The sequence below is a fragment of the Amblyomma mixtum genome, chromosome 4, assembly GCF_055824585.1.
Source record: "Amblyomma mixtum isolate Tamu chromosome 4, ASM5582458v1, whole genome shotgun sequence".
Taxonomy (NCBI): Eukaryota; Metazoa; Arthropoda; class Arachnida; order Ixodida; family Ixodidae; genus Amblyomma; species Amblyomma mixtum.
Genome location: NC_143015.1, coordinates 76,948,466 through 76,974,266, shown reverse-complemented (window position 1 = coordinate 76,974,266; position 25,801 = coordinate 76,948,466). Strand labels below are relative to the sequence as shown.

The 25,801-nt window shown below is 46.4% G+C and overlaps 1 protein-coding gene across 1 annotated transcript in view; it reads left to right on the top strand.

Annotated features, from left to right (window-relative positions):
- Tbc1d8-9 (TBC1 domain family member 8/9) overlaps nucleotides 1-25,273 on the top strand; it is an 82,101-nt gene extending 56,828 nt beyond the window's left edge. Inside the window, exons 22-29 of the mRNA XM_089586887.1 lie at nucleotides 1,551-1,661; nucleotides 3,336-3,474; nucleotides 4,090-4,326; nucleotides 7,118-7,330; nucleotides 11,541-11,611; nucleotides 12,263-12,353; nucleotides 14,096-14,199; nucleotides 17,114-25,273. Coding sequence (XP_089443013.1) covers nucleotides 1,551-1,661; nucleotides 3,336-3,474; nucleotides 4,090-4,326; nucleotides 7,118-7,330; nucleotides 11,541-11,611; nucleotides 12,263-12,353; nucleotides 14,096-14,199; nucleotides 17,114-17,347 — 1,200 coding nt within the window. The 3' untranslated portion in view covers nucleotides 17,348-25,273. The remainder of the gene's footprint in view (nucleotides 1-1,550; nucleotides 1,662-3,335; nucleotides 3,475-4,089; nucleotides 4,327-7,117; nucleotides 7,331-11,540; nucleotides 11,612-12,262; nucleotides 12,354-14,095; nucleotides 14,200-17,113) is intronic.
- Nucleotides 25,274-25,801: the final 528 nt, after the last annotated feature.

The window sequence follows — 25,801 nt, the reverse complement described above, 5'->3', positions numbered from 1 at the left end:
TTTTTTTCTTTCTTCCAACACGTTGCTAATTCTACGTTGAGAGCATAGCACATGCATGAGCATATGTGTTTCTCTGGAGCTGTCTGCATTGCAGAATGGCAAACAGCAAAGAAAAACATGGCAGACCAGAAACATCACATGCGCCTGTATTGTTTGTTCCTCTTTCTGATTTTCCACATTTTTGTTGTCGTCGTTGTCGTTGTCGTCATCGTCGTTGGCATCGTCGTTGGCATCGTCGTTGGCATCGTCGTTGTTGTTGTTGGAGGAGGCAAGGCTGTTTCTCAATCATGCAAGATTACCACCTAGCCCAGATGTCCGGATTGGTGCCTGTTCAGCTGGAATGTCCAGCGTAATGTCAGATACTCCGAATTGCTGTTTTTGCTCCGAGGGGTGTTCATATGGTCTGTTTCCTGGGCTATGACTGCTTTGTTAATTCTGTAGCAGCCAGGCATTGAAAAAGTCGGATAAGTGTTACGAACTTCCGGGATTTCATCACTGGTGGCCCCTCAAAGTCAGGGCAGAAATGTATAAAGCTGGGAGATTCATTAAGGAAACAGTAGTTGCAGTGTGAATCTGATAATTTCGGAATGTCTAAGGACCACAAAAAGGGTGTGCAAATATGCAGGGGTGTACAGTAAATTAAGTGCGCTGTGGATGTAGCATTGCGACCACAGGAATTTTTGTTTGTTGAGCTGTTAGGGTTACGTGCTGCACGAATTTATTTCTTAGCAGCATGCCTCCTTCATCTCTGGCAGCTTACCCTTTTGCCTTGCATTGATAAATTTGTTGGGCAAGATTGTTACTGCAAGTATGCTAGCATTTCACGCAGTTGCGTGAGCACATATGAAAATCGTTCACATTTTTGTGCTTATGCTAGATGTCACTGGGTTAAGCGTTGAAACTGAAAGATGCACTTCCCTTTTCCACACGGTTCCCACTAGCATTGGTACACTCCACTACGAGCGCACTAATCTATGTTCCATTGTGAAAATCATTGGAATTCTCCAAGAATTCGGGAAGCAAGCAAGAGTCGCAGTGTGGAAATTCACAGCTCAGAATGACATTGCACAGAGTAGTTCTTCATCGCATAAACTAAGAGATATATTAACAATATAATATGATGAAAGCATTACAGAATTGAATGTAGATAATTTTGATGATCAAAATGCCTACAGACGACAAATCTGGGCTCAGTTGTGCAAGATAGAGTCTTCTGTAAATCAGTAGCAATGTTCAAAACTGCTGCATCACCTGTTACAGCAGCTTCATGAACCCAGGAATTTGAGCTCTTTTTGTCCTTAGGGTTACCTTTCTACGTGAATCTTATCTTTCAGCAGGCCTCCTACATTTCTGGCTGCTGACATTCTCACCTTGCCGCGATAAATATGTTGAAAAAGGCCACTTCTGGGATTATGCTTGCAGTTCATGTACAGCAAAAGCTTGTTAATTTGAACTCCGCGGTGGCGCCGACGTGAAAGTGAACAGAGTGTGCAGTACTCTGCGATCGGGAAGGAGTCAGGTAGTGAAATTGTGCGTGTGTGTGTGCGCAGGGCCTGCAAGACGCCAGTGTGAAGAATGTGCTGCGCAGCTTGAGCCTGGACCCCCGCATCTCAGCCCTGCTCACGCCCGAGGAGCTCAGCGATCTGGTTGCTCTCATCAGGGTGGGTCTTGCATGCCGGGTGCTTTCAGTGGGATGCCAGTAATTCAATTCGCACTCATAGGGGACCGAAAAGTTGTTCAAAGCGTGCGGAGTTCAAATTAATGGGAGCCTTTTTTAATGCCCTTGATATTGATGGGGCCAGTGCCTCAGTTCAAATACCTTATTTATTCGCATAATAGGTGCACTTTTTTTCCAGAAAATCTGGTTCAAAGTTCGAGGCGCGCCTATTACGCGGGGTAAAATTTCCGGAAATTTTTCGACTCTCAAAGTTGAACACACCGCATAAACGCACTCGTGTATGGGCCACACCCCGTTTTCCCGAAGAAAATATTTTAAAAAAAAAGGTCCGTGTAAGGGCTGCACGAAACTTTCCACGACCCATGCGGGAATAGCCTTCGAAATGCACGCGCCGAGGCCTCCGCGATCAGCTCCAGCTGCGCGCAACGGGCGCTTGATCGCGGAGGCCACACGCGCACAGGAGCTTCCAGACGCCGCCCACGGAGGGCGCCCAAGGCCAAGCTCAACATCATCATCAACATTTTTCTCCACCGCGAGCTTTCGCTATCCATATCGCCATCAGCATCATCAGCTCCTGTTTTTTGTTTTTGTTGCTGTCAAGTGCTGGGATCTGCGGTAGCGCGTTAGTTCGTCGTGGTTTGTGGCTTTGCCGCCGAGCGTTGCTGTTTTAGCTCAACGGGCAAGCATTTTAACAGCTACACGGCTGGAAGTTTGCTTTCGAACATGGCAAGCATGCGGCAGGTCGGAAATTCGACATGGCCGAGAAGTGCGGCAGTTGCGACTGCGGCGTGCCTAAATTTTCGTACGCGACTCCAAGCGCCGAGGTTTTCGCGGGCCTAAGTCGGGAACATTTCCGGCTGGAGATGAAGCTTTCCAAACGGGCGTTTAAAGTGAGCATCCCTGGAAACTGTGTGCGGCTGTTCTACGCAATGTCGTTGTACGTGCTGTGGGTCCGCAGCAGCTGCGACGGCAGCAGCACTAGTGAGGACTAGTAGTCAGTTCAGCCAAAACTTTGTTAAAATAAAGACTGGGAGGCGGTGGGCGGCGAGGTGTAGGCTTGCAATCGTGTAAATACAGTATGGATCACAGTGCCAAGTTCGGGGTGCGCCTCTTATGCACGGAAATAAAAAAATATGATTTTTCGTGACTAAACTAGGGGTGCGCCTATTATGCGAGTTCGCCAATTGTGCGAGTAAATATGGTACTAGGCTGAAAGTTCAAGTCAAGAGGGATAGAGGGTCTTAGATGGAAAATTTTCATTAACGAAGTCACAAATGTGGAAGCTTCAGGAAGCATGTTTTTTTGTGTACCAGTTCCAAATGTGCCGTGTAATTTCATGTAAAACAAAGCTTTTCATCATGCGATCCTAAGAAATTTTGCTGCAGGAAACTTGCTAAAATGCATGCCATTGGCTTTTCTTGACCTGAGGGAGTTCAGTGAGGATAAAATTGCCATCCTGCCTGTGAAAGGATTGTGGAAGTTGCCAGTTCAGAATCTTCTCTAGTTGCCACTCCACTTCATAATTTGCTTCAGAAAGCATGACAGATCTCTATATAAAGCATGTGGCGGCGTCCACTGTGCTGAACTTGTTGCGAGAGAGAGCTGGCGAGCGCAAGTGGAAGCTCACGTAGTCCTCCTCTCCATCGACTGCATGCAGGAGCAGCAGCTGAGCCAGCACAGCTGGGGCACGGGGCCTCCGGGTGTGGCGCCTCCGAACGTTGACAGTGGCGCCCCCTACGGCGAGCAGCTGTTCCACCTGGACATGGACCAGTTCCTGAGTTTCCTAGGAGCCATGGGTGAGTCCATGAGAGCGAGGGGGGTGGGGGGCGAAGGAAGCTTTTCAGTTTAGATACGCAACTTCCTGGGCCACTTGAGCTCGGTGTAGGGAAGGTGTAGTAGGCACAAAAAAGTATTTGAATTGTCACATTACTTGCCATCTGCCAAGCAGATTGGATACCCTTTGAGACCAAAGGATCAAAAAAGGCGTAGGGAAGGTGTAGTAGGCACAAATAAGTATTTGAATTGTCACATTACTTGACATCTACCAAGCAGATTGGATACCCTTTGAGACCAAAGGATCAAAAGTTTCATTGGGTCAAAGTTTGTGTAGTGTGTGTTGGAAATTTAGCAGTAACCAATAGAAACATTTTGATGATAATGCAATAGCAGCACAACAAAGAAATGGGCACAGGTGCTTTTTAGACAGGATTAGACGTACAAAGAAACAGCAGGAAAGTCTCGTTATGCAACAGAAAAATGACTGTTGTGATGTGAAATGGGATATATCTTCGTGTTTGCAGCAAACTAAGGGCGTCATCACCCGTTTAGGTACCTTTCACTTCAGCGTACAGAGTTTATTCACAGCATCATTAGAGATCAGGGTGGTGACGTCCTTTTCTTCTCCACATCAGGGCCATGGAGTCAAGGGGAGCATCCGCGTCGTCTGGGCGTGCGCCTGTTCCGGATGGCCGATGCTGACTGCGACGGCTGGGTGAGCCTGGCCGACTTCTGCCGCATCCTGGCCATGTCCTCGCGCGGGGACATGGATGACCGGCTGCGGCTGCTCTATGGCGCCCACCTGGTCGTCTGCCAGCCGGGCGACGTCGAGGACCCACAGCGGGACTCCGCTGATGACACTCCCGAGCAAGGTCGGCATGGCATCATTGCGCATGAAAGGGCTTGTCCTTTGTGTTGCCAGAAGTAGGCGTAGTTGAGTAGTGGTTACAGCAGGTAGCTTTTCATCCATCATGGTTGAGTGCCTAGGTCAAGGCCTCAGTTGTGATTAATGTTAGCCTAGCAGCAGTGCCACCAACTAAACAGTCACAATGACAGTCACAATGACAGTCACAATGACAGTCGCTACGGCTGTCGCAACGGCTGTCGCAACGGCTGTCGCTACGGCTGTCGCTACGGCTGTCGCTACGGCTGTCGCTACGGCTGTCGCTACGGCTGTCGCAACGGCTGTCGCTACGGCTGTCGCTACGGCTGTCGCAACGGCTGTCGGCATCGGCTGTCGACATTGGTTGTCGCAACGACAGTCACAGTGACAATTGGTTTTGTATGTACTGTTGGACAAATGGACTCCAGTACGAAACTTATACCCTGGTCACACGGGCCGTCTAACCGCGGTTAAGCATAACTGCAGTTACCGAACTTAACTGCGATTATCGCGAATCACGGTTGGCCGTGGTCACACGGCTCGCTACCGTTCTCGGTTTCGGCATCCACCGGCCGGGTGCAACGAACGAAGTGACACGATGATCGGCAGAGCATAGCAGCATATGCAAATACCTTACAACACAGTGTCTAGAGTGCCATCCGGTGGCAGCACTTCCTCCAGTGCCGTAGTGCATACATCGGCGCACCTCCTGCAAGCCGTCCGCACCAATGCAACGCCTCTGCGACGGAGCCATGGCGCCAGCATCTGAAAACCGTGCTAAGCTTTCATGCTGTTGTAAATAATAATCCCTGGGATACGGGAATGTCAAAAATGATTCCTCTTCGAGGATCGCTGATCTGTACCGAGTTGACGGTAGGAGTAATAACTGCGATACAAGCTAGGGTGTAGCAGCTGCTGCTGGTGCACCGCGGCTCACCCGATCTCTTGCACGCTAGCTCCGCCGCTAAGCCGTCGCTGAAATCGGTCATAAATCTTTCTTTTAGCATGACACAATGGGGTAGTCAGTAAGGCAGTGCAATTAGTAGACCATTTACTGTTGCGCTGGTCAGTTCAAAAGCGCAGCCCACTGTGGCTTTGATGCAAAACAAGTTAGGCCTGGCGACAACTAGGCAGTAGCACACTGTCAGAGCGCCGTTGTCTGCTGCGCTCGCAGGTGGCACCACCGCAGTCAGCTCGCGAAATCCGGTGCAGCGAGCGTTGCGCACTTGTCGCCTACTTTAAAGATGCGGTGCAGGGAGCGGTCTTTTTTGATATTACAGCGCTAGAATGTGTAGCTTGAGCATCGCGGGACGGTGCTGCAGTACACTGTTGCTGCGCCGTTGGACGGCACTCTGAGGCTGCACCAAAGTGCCATCGGACGTTTCGAATTTGTCGCCTAGTTTAACGATGCGGTAGGGACCGGACATTTTTGGGGGTAACGGCGCTAAAATGCGTGACTTGAGCGCCGCGGGACGTTGCCGTTACACTGTTGCTGCGCCATCGGACGAGATCGAAGGCTGCATAAAAGCGCCGTCGCGCAGCACTATACACACTGCCTATTTTGATGCGTTGCTCTTGGAACGTGATTTAGTGTGAAGAAAGTACGTTCTTGAAGCGGGCCAGCTCGTGCGCTCTTCGCACTCTTATCTTATCGGTTAACGACGTAAGCCGAGATCGCCGATCTCGGTTCGCGATAACCGCGTATGGCGGCGTCGCGGGTAGCGCGCCCGAGTTACCCGAGTGAGAAGGGTAGTCTGACCTGCAACTTGTTCGCGTTTTCGGGGCTCAAAAATTTTTTGTTAAAAATTTACCCCGCGTAATAATCGCACCCCTAAATTTGCTTCAATTTTTTTTTTTTAAAGTGCGATCATTATGCGAGTAAATGCGGTATAGGTCGACCCCCCCCAACTAACCAATTCTAAAAATAAAAAAAAATCTTTTTCGACGGCAAAAGTACCGAAAGACACCCTTACATTGAAACAAATGTGACTCGACCGGCTGCACAATGGTGACAGTATATATTTTCATTTAGATGCTGCTCGTATGTACACCCGGCCAATTCTTTAACACTATCACGCGACCATCGACCCGTGTGCTTGTCAGTGCCTTATTAACGACGCTGAGCGGCGAAACAAGCGAGATATGCACATGTGTACACATGCGCTTACTCTCACTTCTTTCGCCGCTCGGCGATAAGGTGCTGACAAACACTCAAGGCAATGGTTGCGCGATACTCTTAAAAAATTGGCTGGGTGTACAGTACAGAGAAGGGCACGAAATGCGCAAGCGTTACTCCGAGTCATCAGAGTCGTCCGAACTTGAGTCGTATGACAATTGCTTCTCGCTGCCCACGTGCACCATAGAGCGTCATCCTCTGTGCCATCCAGCGCATTGCTTATGCTGCATTTTCTATAAGACTTGCGCACCATCTCTGTGGGGAGAGATTTCCACACCGACAACACCCAGCCACAAACCAAAACTGTGACAACGGAAACGCAAGCTGGCAGTGCCACAAAGTTGCCATACCATTTTTTTTCCCTCTATGGCTATACCGCGCTGCTGCTGATGGCAGTGGTGATGGAGGCTGTTGACTTCAGCCGCCCATTGTTGCAAGACTTCCGTAGTTTTTCCACCAATGACCGATATATAAGACGGGGGTCGACTTTTTGCCATGGTTTTTTGAAAAGAAGTTCGACGAACTATATTCCGGTTTTTGCGGTAGCTACTAGTAATGCCTATTGCCGACGCTGTTTGTAACCCTGTCGCTGTCCCCACCGCAGAGAGCACAGAAGTGGCCACAGAGGCCGAGGAGTACTTCAGCTCCCTGGAGGAGTCCACCTCCGTTGATCAGGTCCTGTCATCTGCCAGCAGCGGCGCACAGGGTCCGCAGCAGCAGCAGCAAATTCAACAACGCATGGAGCTTCTCGACACAGTCCTCCAGCGGGTCCGGGACTGTGACTCGGTCTTCGGCTCAACCTCGCTCAGCAGCAGCTGTAAGGGCTTCTTGATTCCTGCTGTCGGGCTTGCCAGATTCTAGAACTTGTGCTATTCTCATTTGTGTCTCGCTCTTGATGCTGAGAGAAAGGAAGACCAGAGTTAAGGGGGAGAGCCTGGTCTTGAAAAGAAAACTTTATTAATCTAGTCATAGTTATGAAACCTTCAGGGCACATGCATTTTTGTGCTCTGATTCCAGATATGTCATTTAATTTCATGTGAAACAATTCCTTGAGCACTTATGCACATTTTATGCAAGTATTTTGAGAAGAGTTTTGGAGAAAATTTGCTGCGGGAAACTCGCTGAAATGCATGCCATTGGGTTCTCTTGACACCAGGGAATGCAATAAGGGTAAAATTATCATCCTGTCTATCATAGAACTTGAGTAATAGGGTACTGAAGCTGCCACTTCAGAAACAGGAATGCACACTTTTCTTCTTATTTCTGAAGCGACAACACCCTATAACTTAAGTTCTATAATAGGCAGGAAGAAACAATCTTACCCTTGTTGCATTCCTTGCTGTGAAGAGAACCCAAACGCATACTTTTGAGCAAGTTTCCGGCAAGAAATTTTTTTCAAAGCTCTTCAAAAAATATATGCATAAAAATTACATAAGTGCTCAAGGAATTGCTTTACATGAAATTAAATTACATACAGTCAGGCCCACTTATAACAATACTGGTCATAACAATATATCAGATAGTAGTAGTAGTAGTAGTAAAAGACTTTTAATCGACCATAATTTACAGGCCGAGCATTTCGACCGCCTGGGCAACCAGAAGCCGCTGTTCTTTTCCCCTTCAGCGCCAAGCCAGTCGATCCAGGTGGTGATGGATAGAGAGGGTGGGGGGAAGGAACCCGACTGCTGAGCAGCCGGGCAATAGAAGAGGCAATGGGCCAGGTCCGCATAGATACAGGGGCAGTTGGGACAGGAAGGGTCCGATCGATAGCGATAGAGGAAGAGGCGGGACGGGGTGATAACTGCATTCATCTGAATGTGCCGAAGAAGGCGAGACTCCGGCACCGTGAGTGATGGATGAGGGGGAGGGTAAAGGCGTTTGTCGAGGCGGAGCTCAAGGTAGACCTCTTTTATGGTGCGGCGAAGGGTGAGTCTCCCACCGTCCTCCGAGGGCTTGGGCCAGGGGATCAACGGTGCCCGGAAAAGTGTGTCGCGGGTGAGCTGATGGGCCAGCTCATTGCCGTCAATCCCTGAATGCCCAGGGACCCAGCGGAGGAAAACGATGGAAGGCTGCAGTGCGGAGACCGCTCGTTCGACCTCCTGTTGGAGAGAAGGGGTCAGGGTGCGTTTCTGTATGTGGTGTATAGCGGCTTGTGAGTCCGAATAGACTGTGTACTCTTGGAGAGAGGGAAGAAGGGAAAATGACTGGAGGGCATGCGCAATGGCGAGGACCTCGAGGGACAATGCGTCTGGAGATATAACAATGGTCAGTCATGGCACCATCAGCTTTGCCATGTGTTCTGTGGTAAAATAAACTGCTTATAGCAATGCTGTCAAGGCACATTATTGGTTGTAGCAATTAAGTCTGGTAATTGAGCGTCAACCATAGTAGAAAAAAAAAAACAAGGAAATGCTACAACCACACCAGCAAAACCATGCTTACAGCACAAAAGCGCGTGTGTGTGGGGCCGACCAACGGACTGAGCCGGTACAGCGACTCCACAAAACCGAAAGAACCCATGACCACACACTCGGAAATGCTGCCACCAGCCGCTCCGAGGATGCTTGCGTGTTGCAATGACACAGGCAGGAGAAACGACGGATGCGCTCCCCTGAGCAAAAGGCCCATGCAGAGAAGAAAGTAGGGAGCATGGCAGGGAGCCTTTGCGGAGCAGTCCATTATTAACGTTTCTGAAGGCTGCGCCGCTCGCAGAAAGAAATGCAGACACATTTTTCTTTGTTTTTACACTCTGAGCTACAGCTGGCACCAGCAGCGCGTATGTTAAACCGTCTTCCCCTGTTCTTCGCTAACTTCTCCACGGTCCCCACTTCACAAATTTCCGGTGTCCCAGGGACAGGAGTCATCGTGTCAGGCGAGCTGCTGCATAGCTGCATTGGCTACGAGCGCCATGTGTACTCCCAATCAGTCGGTGCAGTGCACACTCACGTGCAGCCAGTGCGGTTTTTCTCTTGTCAGCTGCCACTGCACCCTTGGTTCTGCATGCTTCTTGAATTTCCCGTAAGAATCGCTTCTGGAAGGCTGGCTTGATTCCTGTGACGTGGAGGTGTGCGAAGCTCCCGCTGGTGCAACGATGGTGGTGGTTTGGTTATCAGTGAACGGTGAACGTTTTTCCAGTCCCCTGAAGATTGAATGAACGAGCTTTTACAGGCATTAGAACAATCATACCCCTCCTGGGTATTTACTGTCAATAAATGCGGTGAAGTTTGTCATCTTTTCTTTTTTTTCGGCACAGCCCTGTTATAACAATGGTATTTCCATGGCACTTGAATATTGTTATAAGTGGGCTTGACTGTATTTAGAATCGGCACACAAAGATACATATTGCCTGAAGATTTCTTAACTATCACTTCATTAATGAAATTTTTTTTTTCAAGACCAGGCTCCCCCCTTAAGCAGGTTCACTGTCGTCCACTCAACCCAGCGTGCAAATTCTAGGGGCTTTTATTGTTCTAGAAAAAGTGGTGCCAGCATTAGGACTTGGTGCAGTGGCATAGCCAGAAATATCCTTCGGGGGGGGGTGTTATGTGCCACCGGTAAAAAATTAAAAAAAAAAAAAAGAGCCTGCGTCCAAATAATGTGTTATTCATTTGCGTTTTGCGGAAATTTACACCGCTACATCGGCACTTTCAGTTCAGCACATGCAAACGGAGACACGAAGATAACTTCAGCTTAGTGGCGCCATCTGGTTTTAGAACAGGAACCCTTTTTGCCAACAAGCCGACACTCTTGTCTGCATTTTTACACTTTTGGTGTATCCATGCGATGTGTAAATAGCATGTGCCTAAAATGACTGAAAGGAAGGGGGTAGGGGGGGATGCAGTGCTCAGAAAATTTGGGGGAGGTGTTCTGACACCGAAACCCCCCTCTGCTACGCCCTTCACAGGATGAGTGTGTTAATTCGTAAATTTGCGTGTAGAAACGCCGTTTAAGAACCTCGGCAGTAAGGCGTGTTCAAGGTCAGTGGATTTACCTGCTTAAAAATTGATGGTACTTGAGAACACAAAAAAGCTATTTGTTTTCTCAGAATAATTTTTCATGCAGAAAAAAAGAAATTGTCTATTCAACTGCCATTTCATGGATTGCAAATTGGGAGTGTCGGTGTGCTGTGTTTTCTATTGTAGCTGGAAGGACAGAGCAGTCACGTCAGGCAGTCATGCTAGAAGAGTGAGTTGGCGGACTAGTTGTTCCTTTTGCATGGTGGGGGAATAGCGCAGAAACGAGACGCAAGGAACACTGAAAGACACACGGGTGACACACGCGATGCAACGCCCCTTTTTCTTTTCGCTATATATTCTCTGTACTTCTAAATACGAATCAGTTTATAGTCAACCCCGCCGCGGTGGCTCAGTGGTTACGGCGCTCGGCTGCTGGCCCGAAAGACGTGGGTTCGATCCCGGCCGCGGCGGTCGAAATTCGATGGAGGCGAAATTGTAGAGGCCCGTGTACTGTGCGATGTCAGTGCACGTTCAAGAACCCCGGGTGGTCAAAATTTCCGGAGCCCTTCGCTACGGCGTCCCTCATAGCCTGAGTCGCTTTGGGACGTTAAAACCCAATCAATAAACAATAAGTTTATAGTCAGTGCCTGTGCGTGTCTTTCAGTGTTTCTTGTGTCTCGTACCTGCGCTGTTTCCGCACCATGAGTAATGCTAGATTGAGTGCAAAGCCAAGGCCGCTTAGTGCATGTCCACTGCAAGGGTTTTAACTAGCACACTGTAGCGGCACCACACTCATCGTGTCATTCACTGCCATTGAACAGCCATGATCCTGTCTTTATTGAATCCAATTTTGATGCTTTGAGCATTCCTTTTTGCCAATTTAAGTCGTAATTACAGCAAACTGTGAACAAAACTTCAGCAGTTGCGTCTAATATTTGGTTACTGTATGTGTTCCTGAGATCAGTGGCACAGTACATTGGTGTGAGTATTCTGTTGCCTACTTACTCTGTTTAGAAGACTTGGCTGTGGTGGTCACCTGTAATTTTATTTTTATTTTTCTGTTACCATTAGACGGAAGCAGCGGGGACCCTTCCCGGTGTTCAAGCAAACCGCCAGATATGACTCTTCCCGACATGAACCAGGTATGGCGTTATGTATGCCGTGGTGTAAAAGGAGTACAGTGGCAAGCTGCAAGATACGTTTCAGTGATACGTATCTTGTCAGCATTTACCAGTATAGTAAGCGTACAATACATGTAAGATATGCTAGGGGCACTGCTGTGTATATTGCCACATATCATTGTAGTGTCCATTCGTTCGCGCTCAAGGCCACAGGAAAGGGGTGTTATCATTTTTGTTCATGACGCGAGAAGCGACCAAACTAATCTTGATTGATCATAGCCATGAAGAGCTGCATCTACGTTTTTCCAGATTACTGTAGATGATCTTGACCTGCTATCTCGAAGTTTCCTTGCCTGCTTTAAATGGAGCAATGCCGCGAGCGGCGGCCATTCGTAGTTCGATGACTGGCGAGCACGTCTGTTGCTTACGCCGCCACCGAGTGAATCAGTTCTTTTGCGGGCGCAAGTCAGCCCAAATAAAGAGCTTCGTTTGCAAGGCTTGTTGCTGTCTTCCTGACCGCTGGACTGCCGTCACAACAACGTAACAAATTGTACTTTTCATGTTCTTTGGTATATGTGTGTGTGGCCGCTGCATAGGCTTCATGCCTATGGAAAAAAGAGGCAAAGCTTTCATCCCTGAATTTTTCTACCCCTTTCTGATTGACCTGTGCAGCAACAGTTTGTCCAGATGTGGCAGAGTGTGTACAACCTCTTTGTGGGCCACCCAGAAGAGCAGGACTTCTACCATGCCCTTGCATGCACAGGTACTCTCTCACGTGCCACTGCAGTGCACACCTCATCTATTTTTTGTCCGCAGTGGAGCTCAGAGCTCCACATGAGCCTGTGGTTGATCAGTTTCTCTCAGATTCTGAAAAAAATTAATTCCACTGAGAAAAGTTGGTGCAGTGGAATTTCACTGATTACGAATCTCGTGGGTTCACAAAAAATATTTGTGTCGTGCATGAATGAAATCAGTGTTCAGAAGCACGCAGAATGCATTCATGCAGGTTTCTTTATGGCTGACGCGATTTATTTACGGCTGCACTGCGCCGCTCACTAATCGCATTGCCTACCCCGTGACTCGCAGTTGCGATGTCGGTGATGTATGGACCGTGCATCATCACTCACTAGTGACTTTGGCAATGTGCAGTCCATACGCTGCATGCCACCATTCACCAGTCACTCAGCGACTTCGGCGATGTACGGGCTGCGCACCATCACTTGCTGCTGGTGGTGCAAACCACGCCACGGGCACTTGTGCATCAGTGTGCTTGGCACACGATGGTGCGCTTGCAGCTCGTGCATTTATGTCATCCATAGTTGCATGGGACGGTGTTTGGAACACTCGAAATTCTGCACAATGTACACAATGTACTCTTGTTGGGGAACTTTGCAAATTTGTGTCAACTGTGTTCATACTGTTACGTGATGGCAGAGGTATTCTACGAGACCAAGGGCCAGTGGCCTGACTGAGACGGCTGAACAGCTCTCAAGCACGCACCACAGTGTCGTCGTCGTTCTAGACACTTTTGTCATCTTCTGAGCGTACATAGCGCTGCCACCCTTGGCAAAAGCATGGTCCCGGTGCGTACTACACAAGCAAGGTAGAGTTTAAGTAGTAGGGCGTGAGGCATAAGACATGGACGATCCTGGTGTAGGGTGTAGCAGGTGGGGACTATGAATGCAGTGGTGCGACCTCGTACGTCCTCCTGTACGTCATACATAGAGATCCTACTGTGTTTCATCTTCTAATAGCCAAGTGACTGAAAGGAGAGGTTCACAGTTTTCTTCGAGTTGTGAGCAGTGGTTAAGGGGGGAGGCAAGCAAACACACCCGTTTGCTTGTCTCCTGGGCATATTTATTCTACCTCATCGAATCTTTGGGAAAAAATGGCCCATCTCGAAACAAGTGTCATGAATTGTAACTATCTAATTGAATTACGCGTGGTGGAGGAATGAAGAGCGCCCACCAGCAGTTCAAGTGCTTGACCACGTGTGCAGAGTGCGGTCACTATTTGCCAGCCAGTGCAGTGTGTCAGTTCCACCTTTCTGAGTGCCTTTCATTAATGTGAACAGTGCCTCAGTGAAACGGATTTTCTGCCCTTTTAAAGTTTGACCCAATAAGACTCTGCTGTGGTGTTTGTGCAAACACAGATGGTGCCCGAAGGATTGATCCTGTGAGTTGAATCAAGTCCAAAACTTCACTGGTTATCATAAGTTTGCTCTACGGAATGGGTGACAGTGCTATGAAAAGCAAAAAAATGGAAGAAGAAAACAAGCATCCCCGAAGTTTGTGACATTCAAGAGAATTAGTGTCTGTACTGCTATAATAGTGTGGCTTGCTTGTTAGCTGCTCGAAATTCCCAACACCTGCATTCATTTTTCCTATCTTTAAGTCAACTGTAGGCCTGCAGACTAAGAAGAGAGCAATTCTACTGTTGCATGCGTTCTGCATTGGTTTTGTTTATTTGTTTGTTTATTTTTAACTCCTGTCGTTGTGTCAACAGGAACAGAGCTGCTTCAGATGGGGGCGCTGAACCACGAGGCGAAGCCCAAACAACAGGATGACTTATTGCGTCAGCAGTCAGCAGGGGACGGGACCCAGCAGACGGTGAGACTGATCGCGTCTCAAGTCATTGCCAAAAGTAACCTTTCGGCGTGTTTGGCTCTTTTGGGGGGTACCGTAAGGGCTCCACTGTATGGCTGAGAAGCACACCCCTTTGCTGGGTTACACTAGGCAAAGGTGGTACCATTGCAGCTGCTGTTGCACTGCCTACGTGGCTTGTACTTAACTTGAAGGTGTTGACATGCTTGGCACTGTTGTTTTATTTATTTTAACACGCCAGTGTTAAAGGGCCCATTGTCCAGGAAATCGGGCATTGGCATCGCGAGCAAAAAAATTAGCTGTGGTTTAAGTACTGTTGAACCTGGTCAGAGAGCAAAAGCTTTTCTGTGGTGTATCGAGCAACTAGACACGGCTTGGCATCTGTAATGTTGAGTGTGTTCCGGATAACTTCACTACTCACTTAATTGGAACATCTGTAATCTACATGCTCATAATTAAAGTATTCATGAACGCCTCAGTACCTAACTCATAGATACGTTTCTAAGACATCTGTGCATTCACTAGATGTGCGCCATCTGCTGGACCATCGCCGTACAATCCGTGTTGGAGTTTCAGTGGGTGCCGCATGATGGCGCCACGACTGCACGCCATGCGCGAAGGAAATTTCCTGGAAACGTACTTGGCTACTAGCTTAATTGGGATATCTGTAATTTACGAGCTCATCACTAAATTATTCATGCACTCCTCAGTACGTATCTCAAAGATACGTTTCTTAGACATCTGTGCTTTCACTAGACACGCCTTCATTCACTTCCTAGAGTCGAACAGTCGTGGCAGAGTGGAAGGGTCGCTGTCTTGCATGCCGGAGGCCTGGGTTCGATCCCCACCTACACCACAACGTTTTTGTTTTTTATTAATTGAGGCCCTCTTCAAGTCATATCTGCACTGTAGCGTGACCTTCAAGGTTTGTACGCGAGGAGTGGAGCTTTTGCTCCAGAATCATGAGTGTGATTGCTCCAGGTGGTGCCCAGAGAGCAACTTAGAAGGCAGGAAGGCCAGCTACGTTTGCACACAAAAAAAATAGGTTTAAAATCAGAAATGCATAAAGACACAGCAGTAGATTAATATCTATCTGTGTCTGGACTAGTTTGTTACACGTCCTGAATCATTAAGCAGATTGAGAAATCGCACATGTCCTGTCATTTGTGCCGCTCCTTTCTGTCCTCATTTTTCATGCTGCTTAATTGTCTTTGACATAGCAATAGTTGCACAGAACTGTTCAAAGAACACAAAACGGAACTCCTTAATGACAAATAAACAAAATCACTTGAGGTTGTAGCATTAGTTAGTTTTTTGTAAAGCTAACCGATTGGGAGCAGTGCTCTCAGTATGCAGTGCCAGTAAACCAAGCGCCGCCAAGTTGTTCGCGAAACACAAAAAATCCATCTCCTTTGGGGACTATTCTTCACAAATTAGTGAAATAGTGCTGTCATTTTTAGGCGATTTGTTTTCCTGAAAAAAAAAAAGGTGTGCATTAGAATCAAGTAAATGCGGTATTAATTAAGGGGGGATGAGGGGGTCGATGGGATCCTCTATTTTTCAACTTAGAGCAATGAAATCTTGCAGATTGGCTTAAAACAGTATCAAACAATCAGATATATAAAATTTCACGATGACAGCTTCAGTAAGTTCTCTTTAGTCATTGTTTATATGCTGTCCCCATGTTGCTTGCTTGTGGAAAGCCTAGCATGACAAAAAAACAGGCTTGTAAATGCTTTTAATGTTTTCTAAGAAGTATGGTGTAAATCAAGACTCTCTTAATTTTTTTTTTAGTTTCTCTGCTCTTTTTTTTTTAAGGGACACAGTATGCATTTTCTCTTTATGTTTAGAATGTATCATGCTCTAATTACCATGTAATAGAAACGTGCGAGCCTAAATGGTAAATCTGAGGCTGTCTCAATGCAGACCACATTTCAGTGATCACAACAAAACAAACTGGGTAAAAATCCATGCACCCATTCCTGTGCTATGCTTTCCACAAGCAAGGAATCAAGCTCAAAACAAACTTTCGAGAAAACAAGCCTAAAAGTTTTAAGCTAGCACACACTGTCTGTGTGTAGATGCCGACAAAAATATTTATTTGGAGCGCTTGAAGTTTATATCTGGGCGAAATATTTCAGTACAACGTAGATACAGTGTTGGAGATGCCAGAAAGTGTACTTCTCAAAAATCGACTTTTTTCGCGATTTTTCCGATCTGATCCCCACATACCCCCTTAAACATGCAGTGAAGAGGAATCTGAATTCGTGTTTTTGGCGTGGGAACTCGATCTACACGTTCCAAGCATTCTTAGAAACTTCGACTTATTGCCCTGTGTGGCCAATTTCCCTAATTAAATCGAATTAACGTCCGGCTCCCGCCTTTATTTTTTTCATTCTCCCTCGTACGGTGGGCGGAGTCGACCAACGCGTGGAGTGCCTTTCACCCAGTCCCGTGGCGGCTTGCCGCTCTGCCATCGGCGGAGTAGTACGTAGTAGTCCGTAGAAGCAAATAGTCCGCGCGTATTTTTATTTCTTCGGGCTTATTTTCCAGCTATATTATCTGTGAATAAAACTATTTATTCACAGAAACCTAAAAAACGAAATAAAGTGAAAGCAAAGCCTCCACGGAGCTGGCTGAAAGGCACTCCACGCGTTGGTCAACTCCGCCCACCGTACGGGTAGAATTTAAAAAAAAAGCGGGAGCCGGACGTTAATTCGATTTAATTAGGGTAATCGGCCACACAGGGCAATAAATCGAAGTTCCTAAGAATGCTGGGAACGTGTAGATGGAGTTCCCGCGGCATAAAGACGAGTTCAGATTCCTCTTCAATGCACCTTTAACATGCATGATTCCCATTTTCAGTGCCTGTTCAGTAAACTTGGTTTTATTCGACCGCCGTCCTCTCCGTTTTCGTCAGGAGGGGCCACGGGACAACGGCGGTGCGACGGCGAGTGTCTCGTCGGCCATGTGGGACCAGCACTGGTGCATCAGCTTCCAGCAGTTCCGCGCCTGCATGCACAAGGAGGAACCGCTGGTGCACTTCTTCGACGCCAAGACGGCCGTGTCGGCCGCGCTGGAGGGACTCCGCAGCAGCCGCTTCCGGCAGCGTGCTTCGAGCACGCCTCCACTCACGGGACCCGTACGCGTCTGAAGTTTAGCGACAATCCAAAGTCCCCGACGTGGTGTGAAGTTCCGTCGTTGGTGTGCCAGACAACGGGTGACAATCCTTGAAAATGGCATCCCTGTTGCCAAGTCGGTGTCGTAGCACGTTTGTGCTCCATGCCTCTTTTCCTGTGCCACACTGTAAATGCCGTGTAAATGAGCGCGATCTTTGAGCGTTAGGCTGCGAGTGCTGTTTGCATGTTGATGGCGGAAGTGTTTGAATCTACTGCGACGATTTGTATGATGCAACACGACGACTAGCAGCAGTTGTGGAACCCACGTGGTACCGTCATGCTGCTCATACCATCATACCATCATACTGGTACCATCATGGTGGTACCATCATAGTGCTGTGCAAAAACTGACGGCTCTGTGGCCGGCAAGACCATCGTTGTGCGGTGCTCCACGCGAGGAAACGCAGCTAGTTGGCCTGAAACGCTGTGCGTCAAGCTGGTCTGAGCCATACTCCACAGGCCTGTGAAGATCCAGAGAACTGCACTGAAGCTGTTTTCCAAGGCTAAAGAATCTGCCTGAACGATCTGGCATGAGACATCTTGCCAAGAACAGTCACTCAGCCTCATTAGGAAAGCTGCTGACAGGAATGTTGAGTGGTAGTAGTGCCTGTGGTTGAAGAGGACTACTGTGATGCAGTTGTGTTTGATCACTCGGCTTCTGCATCATTGGCTGGAGCTGGGAACTCGTCGTAGCCTTTGGGCCAAGACACCTCATGCAAGATGTCTATGGCTGTGGCAAGCTCTGAAAGCCAGTCTGTGCACATTGAATTTCACTGGCGGACATTCAGAGATCTGTCCTGCCGTTTAATGGCACAGTCTATAGGTATGTTTGGGGAAATGGATTTAAACCGAGTGATGACCAGAGTACAACTCTATCATGCCTGTGGAATAGAATTGTCGCTGGGCATCATCTTTGTGACAAGGGCACTTACTCAGCTCGTTTAGCGCTGAAGCAAATTGTTCTCCCTTTTTAACTGTGTGGCACAGTAGTCAAAATAATACCGAATTTGCCCGTTTTACATCTGTCTCGAAAGCCATGTTCCTTTCGGTCATTACACAGAGGTGCTCCCACAACATTGGCGAGTGTCATGAACCTGGAGGGAATTATTCGGTCGCGAAAAGTGACAAAATCTTGCGCAACACAGATTGTTGCTGGTGTGGTCTTTCAGTCGAAGTCTTTGTCGTGCTGTCTTACCTAAAAATGTGTGGGATTAAATCTCGACTGTGATGTGTGGCAGGGTGATGTTTACCGAAGCTTTGACGACAGTATTCTGAGGAGTTTGCATAAAGAAATCAATTACGTCCCCTGTTTCCTTACTGTTGCACGCACTGCGTTCTACCGCGCATGTTGTTAGTGTGCTGCAATCATCTGATGCTTGACTAATCAGAAATATAAAAGGGATTGGGAACTGCTGCTTGATCATGCAATTCGCAGTATGAGTTGCAGCCTCAAATGCCTCAACTATGAACTTGGATGTGATTGGTCAACACTGATTTGCAAACTGCTGAAACATGCTATTGTGGTTTCCTCTAAAGTTTTTGCTTCTTGCCTCAATTTCTTCCATACACTGTTACCAACAATAGGTAATAACTATTCAAGCAGCAATGAGCGCACTCAGATGTTCGCTCGGAGTTGTCACTTCGTTCGTTGCTTCTTTCAGCGCAAATTTATTGCTCAATTCCATACCGGTAGACTTGAGTGCATGCCGATTCGTTTAGCTTGTTTATGCGTAGAATTTGTTTGTGAGGATGCCGATTCCGGCTTTTTTTATGTACGTTTATTAGCTCTTTTTTGTACTGCAGGAATTGTGTGAATCTGCACAGCATGGTATTGTTTGTGTTGCATGCGTTTGCATCCGTAGCCGTCCTCACGTCAGCAGTGTGTTTGCTGATTTCCTTGTACTCGTGAACCTCTCGAATGTGCCCTGCTTACTCAAGTTTGCGTGCTTCGAATGCAAACATTTGATTGACATGTCGCTTCTATGTCATGGGTTAAGTGGAAACGGTATGCCTTGAGGCTAGAGAGTTGCACTGTTGATTGAGCTTCTTGTTAGCAAAGCACTGCTGCATGGATTCTTTGGCACGATTTGGCAGCACAGTTTACTCTGCATGTGGAGACCTTGAGGGAGATGTGTTTATTTTTGCACTGCACTTCTAAACGGATGTCCTGTTATGCCAGGTCAAGAAAGTTGTGTGCATCATGCGGACCCAAAGGTTGAGTGTTGGCAGGTAGTGTTCAGCATGTTGCAGTGCTGCATTCAACACTGACAGCACCGGCAACATCCTAAATGGCCTTGAACTGTGTGCATGTCTTCGATTTAGGTGCACTTGTTACGGCTCACTTTAAAGATTTTATTAGGAAGAAACTTTGACGAAGTCTTTGCTCACCAAAGTAGTCATAGACCAATGCGGTACGCATATATTTTACTATGTGAGACATGGAACGCAACTTCCATGGTGGCAAGAGGGCATTTTGAACACTGCATGACAAATATTCATGCTAGCATAGACTCATGGTGCGAGTAGCAGTGTTTTGCAGGTACAGAATATTCATAGTAGCAGATATCCGAAGTGTCTGACCTGTCTGAACCAGCCTTCATAGTTTTGCCCCTTGACAAGCATGTATGACATCAGAAGAAATTTGAATACTAACATACAGAAGCGGTGGTTCTGCATTAACCTTTCCACATTTTTGTAGTTGCTAGTTCAAGCTGGAATTTCAAGGACCTAGTTACGGTTGCACTAGACAACGCCATGGTGCTTTGACATTGCATATTTCCGGCTCAACTGGGTGTATCCAACATTGCGTGAACGTTAAAGGACCTATCTGGATTTAACTTAGTTCAGAGGTGCGTTTTGCTTGAGGCCACAGAGTCCTACTTTGTTCAGCCAACATTGAACTTGAATGTGTTAAGTTTGCACGAGTCTTTTATAAATGGCACAGTGGCGATTATTGAAATGGAGGCTGGTTTTGCTTTATTGGATGCAATGTCAGACCCCGTACTTTGAACCTTGGACAAGCGCAGTGCACCCCAATACAGTTTCTCTGGCTTGCGAAATGTTGGCATTTTGCATTAACAAGAATACACCGATCAAGGCCTCTATTTTGTGACATTTCTTCCCCCAGTTCTTTGCTTTGCCCTTCTATTATTTCGTGTTGCGAATTATGACATCGTGAATGGCAGTCGTTTTGCTGACTACAGAAAAACCTTGGTAATTCGAACATTGGTTAATTCCGAATCCCGGATAATTCGAACAGTTTTTGCGGTCCCGTAATTTCTAATGCCAATTAGACCGAAATATTCGAAGTGGCGGCCTGCATCAGCCCCATTAATTCGAAGATGTGCTACGCGGGAATCTCCGATTTCATCGCAAACCGGTAAAGCGATGGCCCCTCGTAGCCACAAAGCTACACCTCACAGCGATGCCAATGCTTGATATGCAAAGCACCCCACCTCCAATAGTCCCAGCAAACCAGCCTATGGTAAGGCTTGTGTACCGCCGAAACGTGTGCCTGCGCTTTTACTGTGACTCTACCCTTCTTGACCAGTGCCCACACCAGCATGAAATGCAAAGGAAGCGAAAGAATGAACTGCAAAAAGTATTGTTGCAAAATAAGGCTCATTTGTCGAGACTTAGCGTAGCCGGATGTCCCCCTGGTGTGTAACATGTGAACAACTGGTGGCTAGGGTGCAAGCATGCAGGCTGATGGTGTCATTGCGTTCTGGTGCGTAGATTAATCCGGAGCTCTCGACTGTGGCACCCCTCATAACCCGTATGTGCCGCTTCGACATTGAACTCCAAAATTTACAATGCACAATTTTAGCTTTAGTACGTATGTAAGTGTGTCTGGGGATAGTATGGAGAAGGACATTTTCCAAGAGGTGAAGAAAACGCTTGTGACATCAGCAGCCAAATATATGTCTTTTTCTTTTCAAACCTCACCAAGGTACATGGGAAGGGTTAAGCACGGTTAAAATAAAAAGGCCATCATGCCCTGTGAGGCATTCACTGTTTTTTGTATACTGCAAGCTAGAGACAACTGAACACTTCGTGTTCAACTCCTGGGAGGGGATTTTCTTGTAGAATATTTTGCGAAATAAATTGAGAAAGCAGTACCCTTAGAATTGTGTGGCGTTAGATTTTTTTTCGGGTGCCTGAAACACGGTGATGTGCCATTAGTACTGTTACACTGATTGTGCTTATAGCAATGCCTGGCAAGAGCGCTTTGCATCATTATGTGCCAGCATTGACGTCCAACCAGTTTGCATTACTTTTCATGAAATTACGGTTAAATTTTTGGAAGTATGCAAGGAATGCAATCCGGCAGCATAGTGGCTCCAAAGATTTCAGCTGTTGATGTCACCCGGAAATTCTTACCTCACTATGCCAGCCTGGTTAGGTCAAGCTGGTGTTTTCAGGATATATTACATCATTATGGGCGTCGTCGTCTTTCTGGCTGTATGATATATTAAAGGAGGCAGTGAGAGCAGACGACCAATTAGTATTCAATCAAACGTTGCTTTACAAGCAAAAGTCGGGACCTCGTTTGTCAAACCCAGCTTTCCTATTGGAGTCTTAAAGGAGTATATACACCGAAATTTTGGTTCCATGTTGCACATCCCTGTGATGATAGGCAGGACATTAGTACACATATATCCCCGCATGGTATTCATCTGCGACTGGTAAATAATTTATAATTGAACGCCCTCTCTCATGCTGTTTCAAATTTGTTCTCAGCAGCTCAACAATTCAATTTAATTCTTTATTATTATAATTTCTTCAATGTCAGCGATGTCAAACGTTCCTTATAAGGCCACATGAAACATAAAAAAAAAACTATGATGTAATTGTGGCTTCTTCATTCCAGCACTTTAGGCAGACTGGCTTAAGCGTTGTAGTGAAATAAAATGACAAAGCAATGATTATATCTCGGTTCTTTCTTGTATCACTTTACGTATACAATAGATGCACGATGATGCGAATCTCACGGGGTCGCGAAAAATGTTCATATAATCTGAAATTCGTACCTTCGAAAAACAAACATCCACATGCCAGAGCACGGGAAAAGCGTCGAAGCAGATCTGTTTATGACTGACAGGGTTTATTGACAAAAGCGCACCACCGTTAACTGCTCGTGGTGCATACTGTGCTATTCACACCGCATCTATATATTCAAATGTAAAAGCGAAAATAAGAAAAGTATCGGTTTGTTCACAAAACAGTTCCTGTTCTTATAGGAAGCAGAAGTTGGTGTAGAAAACACTCTTTGTCATCGCATGGCACATGGCACTCCTCCTAATTATAAGTTCACCCCAATAAAACATGCCTTCTCATGTTAGCCTACTTTTCCATTTTTTGCATTGTCATCAAGGGATCATAAACTGGCGCAAAAATAAAAAGAGCATTTTTTTTTAAAGCAGCTCTGCATCTGGGTGCAAGTTCACATGCATGGGGAGAAGTTTTGACAATTGGCATTAGTTCGCAGTTGCTGACTTTGTTGTAAAGCACAAGCTTTTGTATTGTATATTATGTGAAAATGCTGTAAATATCCAAATTTTTTCATGCAATTCTTTTTTTTTTTGAAAAGATAAATGTCCTTTACGAATCAAGTCCTCGGAGTCCTGTGTGCACTCACATTATGTAGATATTACAGTGAATGAAACAACTAACTCTTCGGCTTTATTACAGGAGAAAAATGAATAAGATATTGCTAGGGCGCAGGCCCTCTTCCTTTTTAGTTTTTTAGTTTAACACCCCCCGAAAAATATTTCTGGCTACACCACTGGTGCTTAGTGCTTGTAGGTACAGTCGCGGCTCCAGCGTTTGTATATTCTGTAATAGCACGAAAGAGCATTTGCATCGTCCAAAATTCTGTCCATTGTACTCAATGCACTTTGGCCGGCAAATTTTACAAATTCGTATCATGCCAAAATTCTTATTGGTCATTAATGTATCTTTGAGGCTCTGCTGTATTATCTTTGAAGTCACAGCCATTGTTCGGCTGTTCCGAAAACTGAAACAGCATGGGCGAAGGCATTCAGGTGTATATTATCCACTTGTCTTAGACGAATACCACATGGTGATCGATGTAGATTAGTGGTTTATGGATCATTACAGTGAATAAAGAATGCAACTGAAATTTGCCCTCTGTACTCCTTTGAAGCTCTAGATGCAACTAAGAAAAGTACTGGCCCTCGAATGAAAGCAATGAGTATCTTTTCATATCAGATGAAGCCGTATTTGCAGTAGCTTCAATTTTGTTATCAGGTGAAACTTGTGTTGTGAGAAAAACTCGATAGGACAATTGCTGCCGGATGTAATTTTGCATATGTAATTCTATACGGAGTGCAATTGCTTGCATTCTGTCCTTTCATCAGGATGAACTGTGCTTCTGTTGCTGTTGCTTTTTATGTTAATTGAATTGCAGGGTATGCACTACGGGTCCATGCGTTCCTTGGCACTTCATGTGTTTGTGTCACGTTTTCACTGCCTACGTTTTTTTTTTGTGTGTACTGTGGCGACCAGAGTAAGAGGGAACTAGACGACAAACGCCGATTACAGCTGCCGTTTTGCAAAAATCGCGTTCTCGAATGTTCTTTTCTGCCGTGGTCTCCACTGTGCAAATTCACTAACGCACAAACTTTTAAGTATGTGTTAACTGTTGCTTGTAATACAGTGTACATACTATGTTGCATGAAGTGTGCACTTTTAGCGTTGAATCAAGATAAAAAGGCCGAGTTCCGAGATGTGCTAGCAAATCTACTAGGAGCCATTTTAAGATGCAAAGCTAGTCTTTCTCCACGTCAAGCCCGTCAGCTCGAGACTTCACGTAGGACATGGTTGTTGATAATACGTGAAGTGTTTTTTCTCGTACCTTTTATATATACTAGATGAGAATAGACTGTCCACAAACGTCTTGTACATTGGTTGGAACATAACAGGATATTTTTTGTAGAATAAAAATAAACTGTTATTGTTGAGATGGAAAAGTCTTTTTTTGTCCTTTGTGAGAAGCAGATTTGCTAACATCCCACGATGTTTGCAAAATATGGACATGGAAGTAAACTAGAAACTGCAGCAATCCGAAAAGAACAGAGGTGCACTTAGCAAGTTTTTTTGCTGACATGGATGGCGCAGTATTCTGTGTCCTCGCCGCTTCTTTTTGCTGGCTTGCTTTGTTGTTAATGAGCTGTGTTGTGTTTCCTCTCTAACCAGTAGAAGTGCGCTTGCTTTTGGGTGTGTATGCATGTTAGTGGCGAGCCATTGAGATTACTTTGAGGAATCATCAAGCTTCGTGGCCTACTTCGTATTTGTTTTGATGTCAGCGTTCGCCACCAAATTCTTCTTGGTTCGGTGAAGTTGGCTGAGGTGCTGCAGTGCACGGCCATGTGCTCATGGTAAGCTTAAGTGAGCGGGATCCACATAGTTTTGGACTGTACCGGTCCAAAACTGTATTTAGAGATCTCTCAGTGCATACGTTCACTGCAATGTACATGCACTTGTACATGTACAATGTTCACTGCCTGTGCTGTACAGAAGGTGATTGCACTTGTTAAGTGAGAATGGATGGAAGCAGTTGTTTGCCATGGTTTGCAGGAATCCGCCTCTAGTTCGCAGGCCTGCCAGTGTTTTTTGTAACGCAGGCGCAAGGCAGAAAGCAGATTTGTATTTTTGTACCGTTAAAAGATAGTCATTGCGTGCAGTGGAAACGTTGAATGTACCCCTGAAAGTCCAGATTGCACCATGTTTACTGCCCTGAAATAGTTAAACCGGACAAGGAGGAACTGTGCTCATTATATTTGTTGCGCGCAGCATTGTGGCTTAGCTGGCCACTTCAAAAGGCTGAATTTGTGCGTCGTGAAAGCTGTTGCCAATAAAGGTGTGCACGTTGTACTTGACGTACTGCAGCTGTCATCTTTTTTTCTTATGACTGACAAATTGTCGAGTTCTTGGTTTTAATATCAGCTGGAGGAGCTATCAGCTCTGGCTGTTTTCAAGGGACTGACAACTGACCAGAAAATGTAATGAGTGTTATGTGGCCGACAGCCGTGGCAAGGAGCAGACAGGTTCCAGACAGAACGACGTTTATTGTCCCATGCTTATGGGTTCGTGGCTCGGACGGTATAACCACCACTTGCAGGCGATGCTCCGCTTTTAACCATTTGGTGGCACGTGCGCACTTCGCAGAGTACCTTATCAGCGCGCTCACAAGCACCATAATGAGGTTGTAGCTTGCCCTCTATCGTTAGACTCAGGTGCGATATTGCTGGCTAAACAGAAAATTCAAAATTTGAGCAAGAAAAAAAAGCATTCTGTGGGGAAGCTTGGCTGCTATTGATGTATGCAACCAATATGCTCACAGTAGACGCAGTTCAGCACTAATTAAGAAGCAACATTGGTGTGATAGGTTATTTGTAATGAATGTT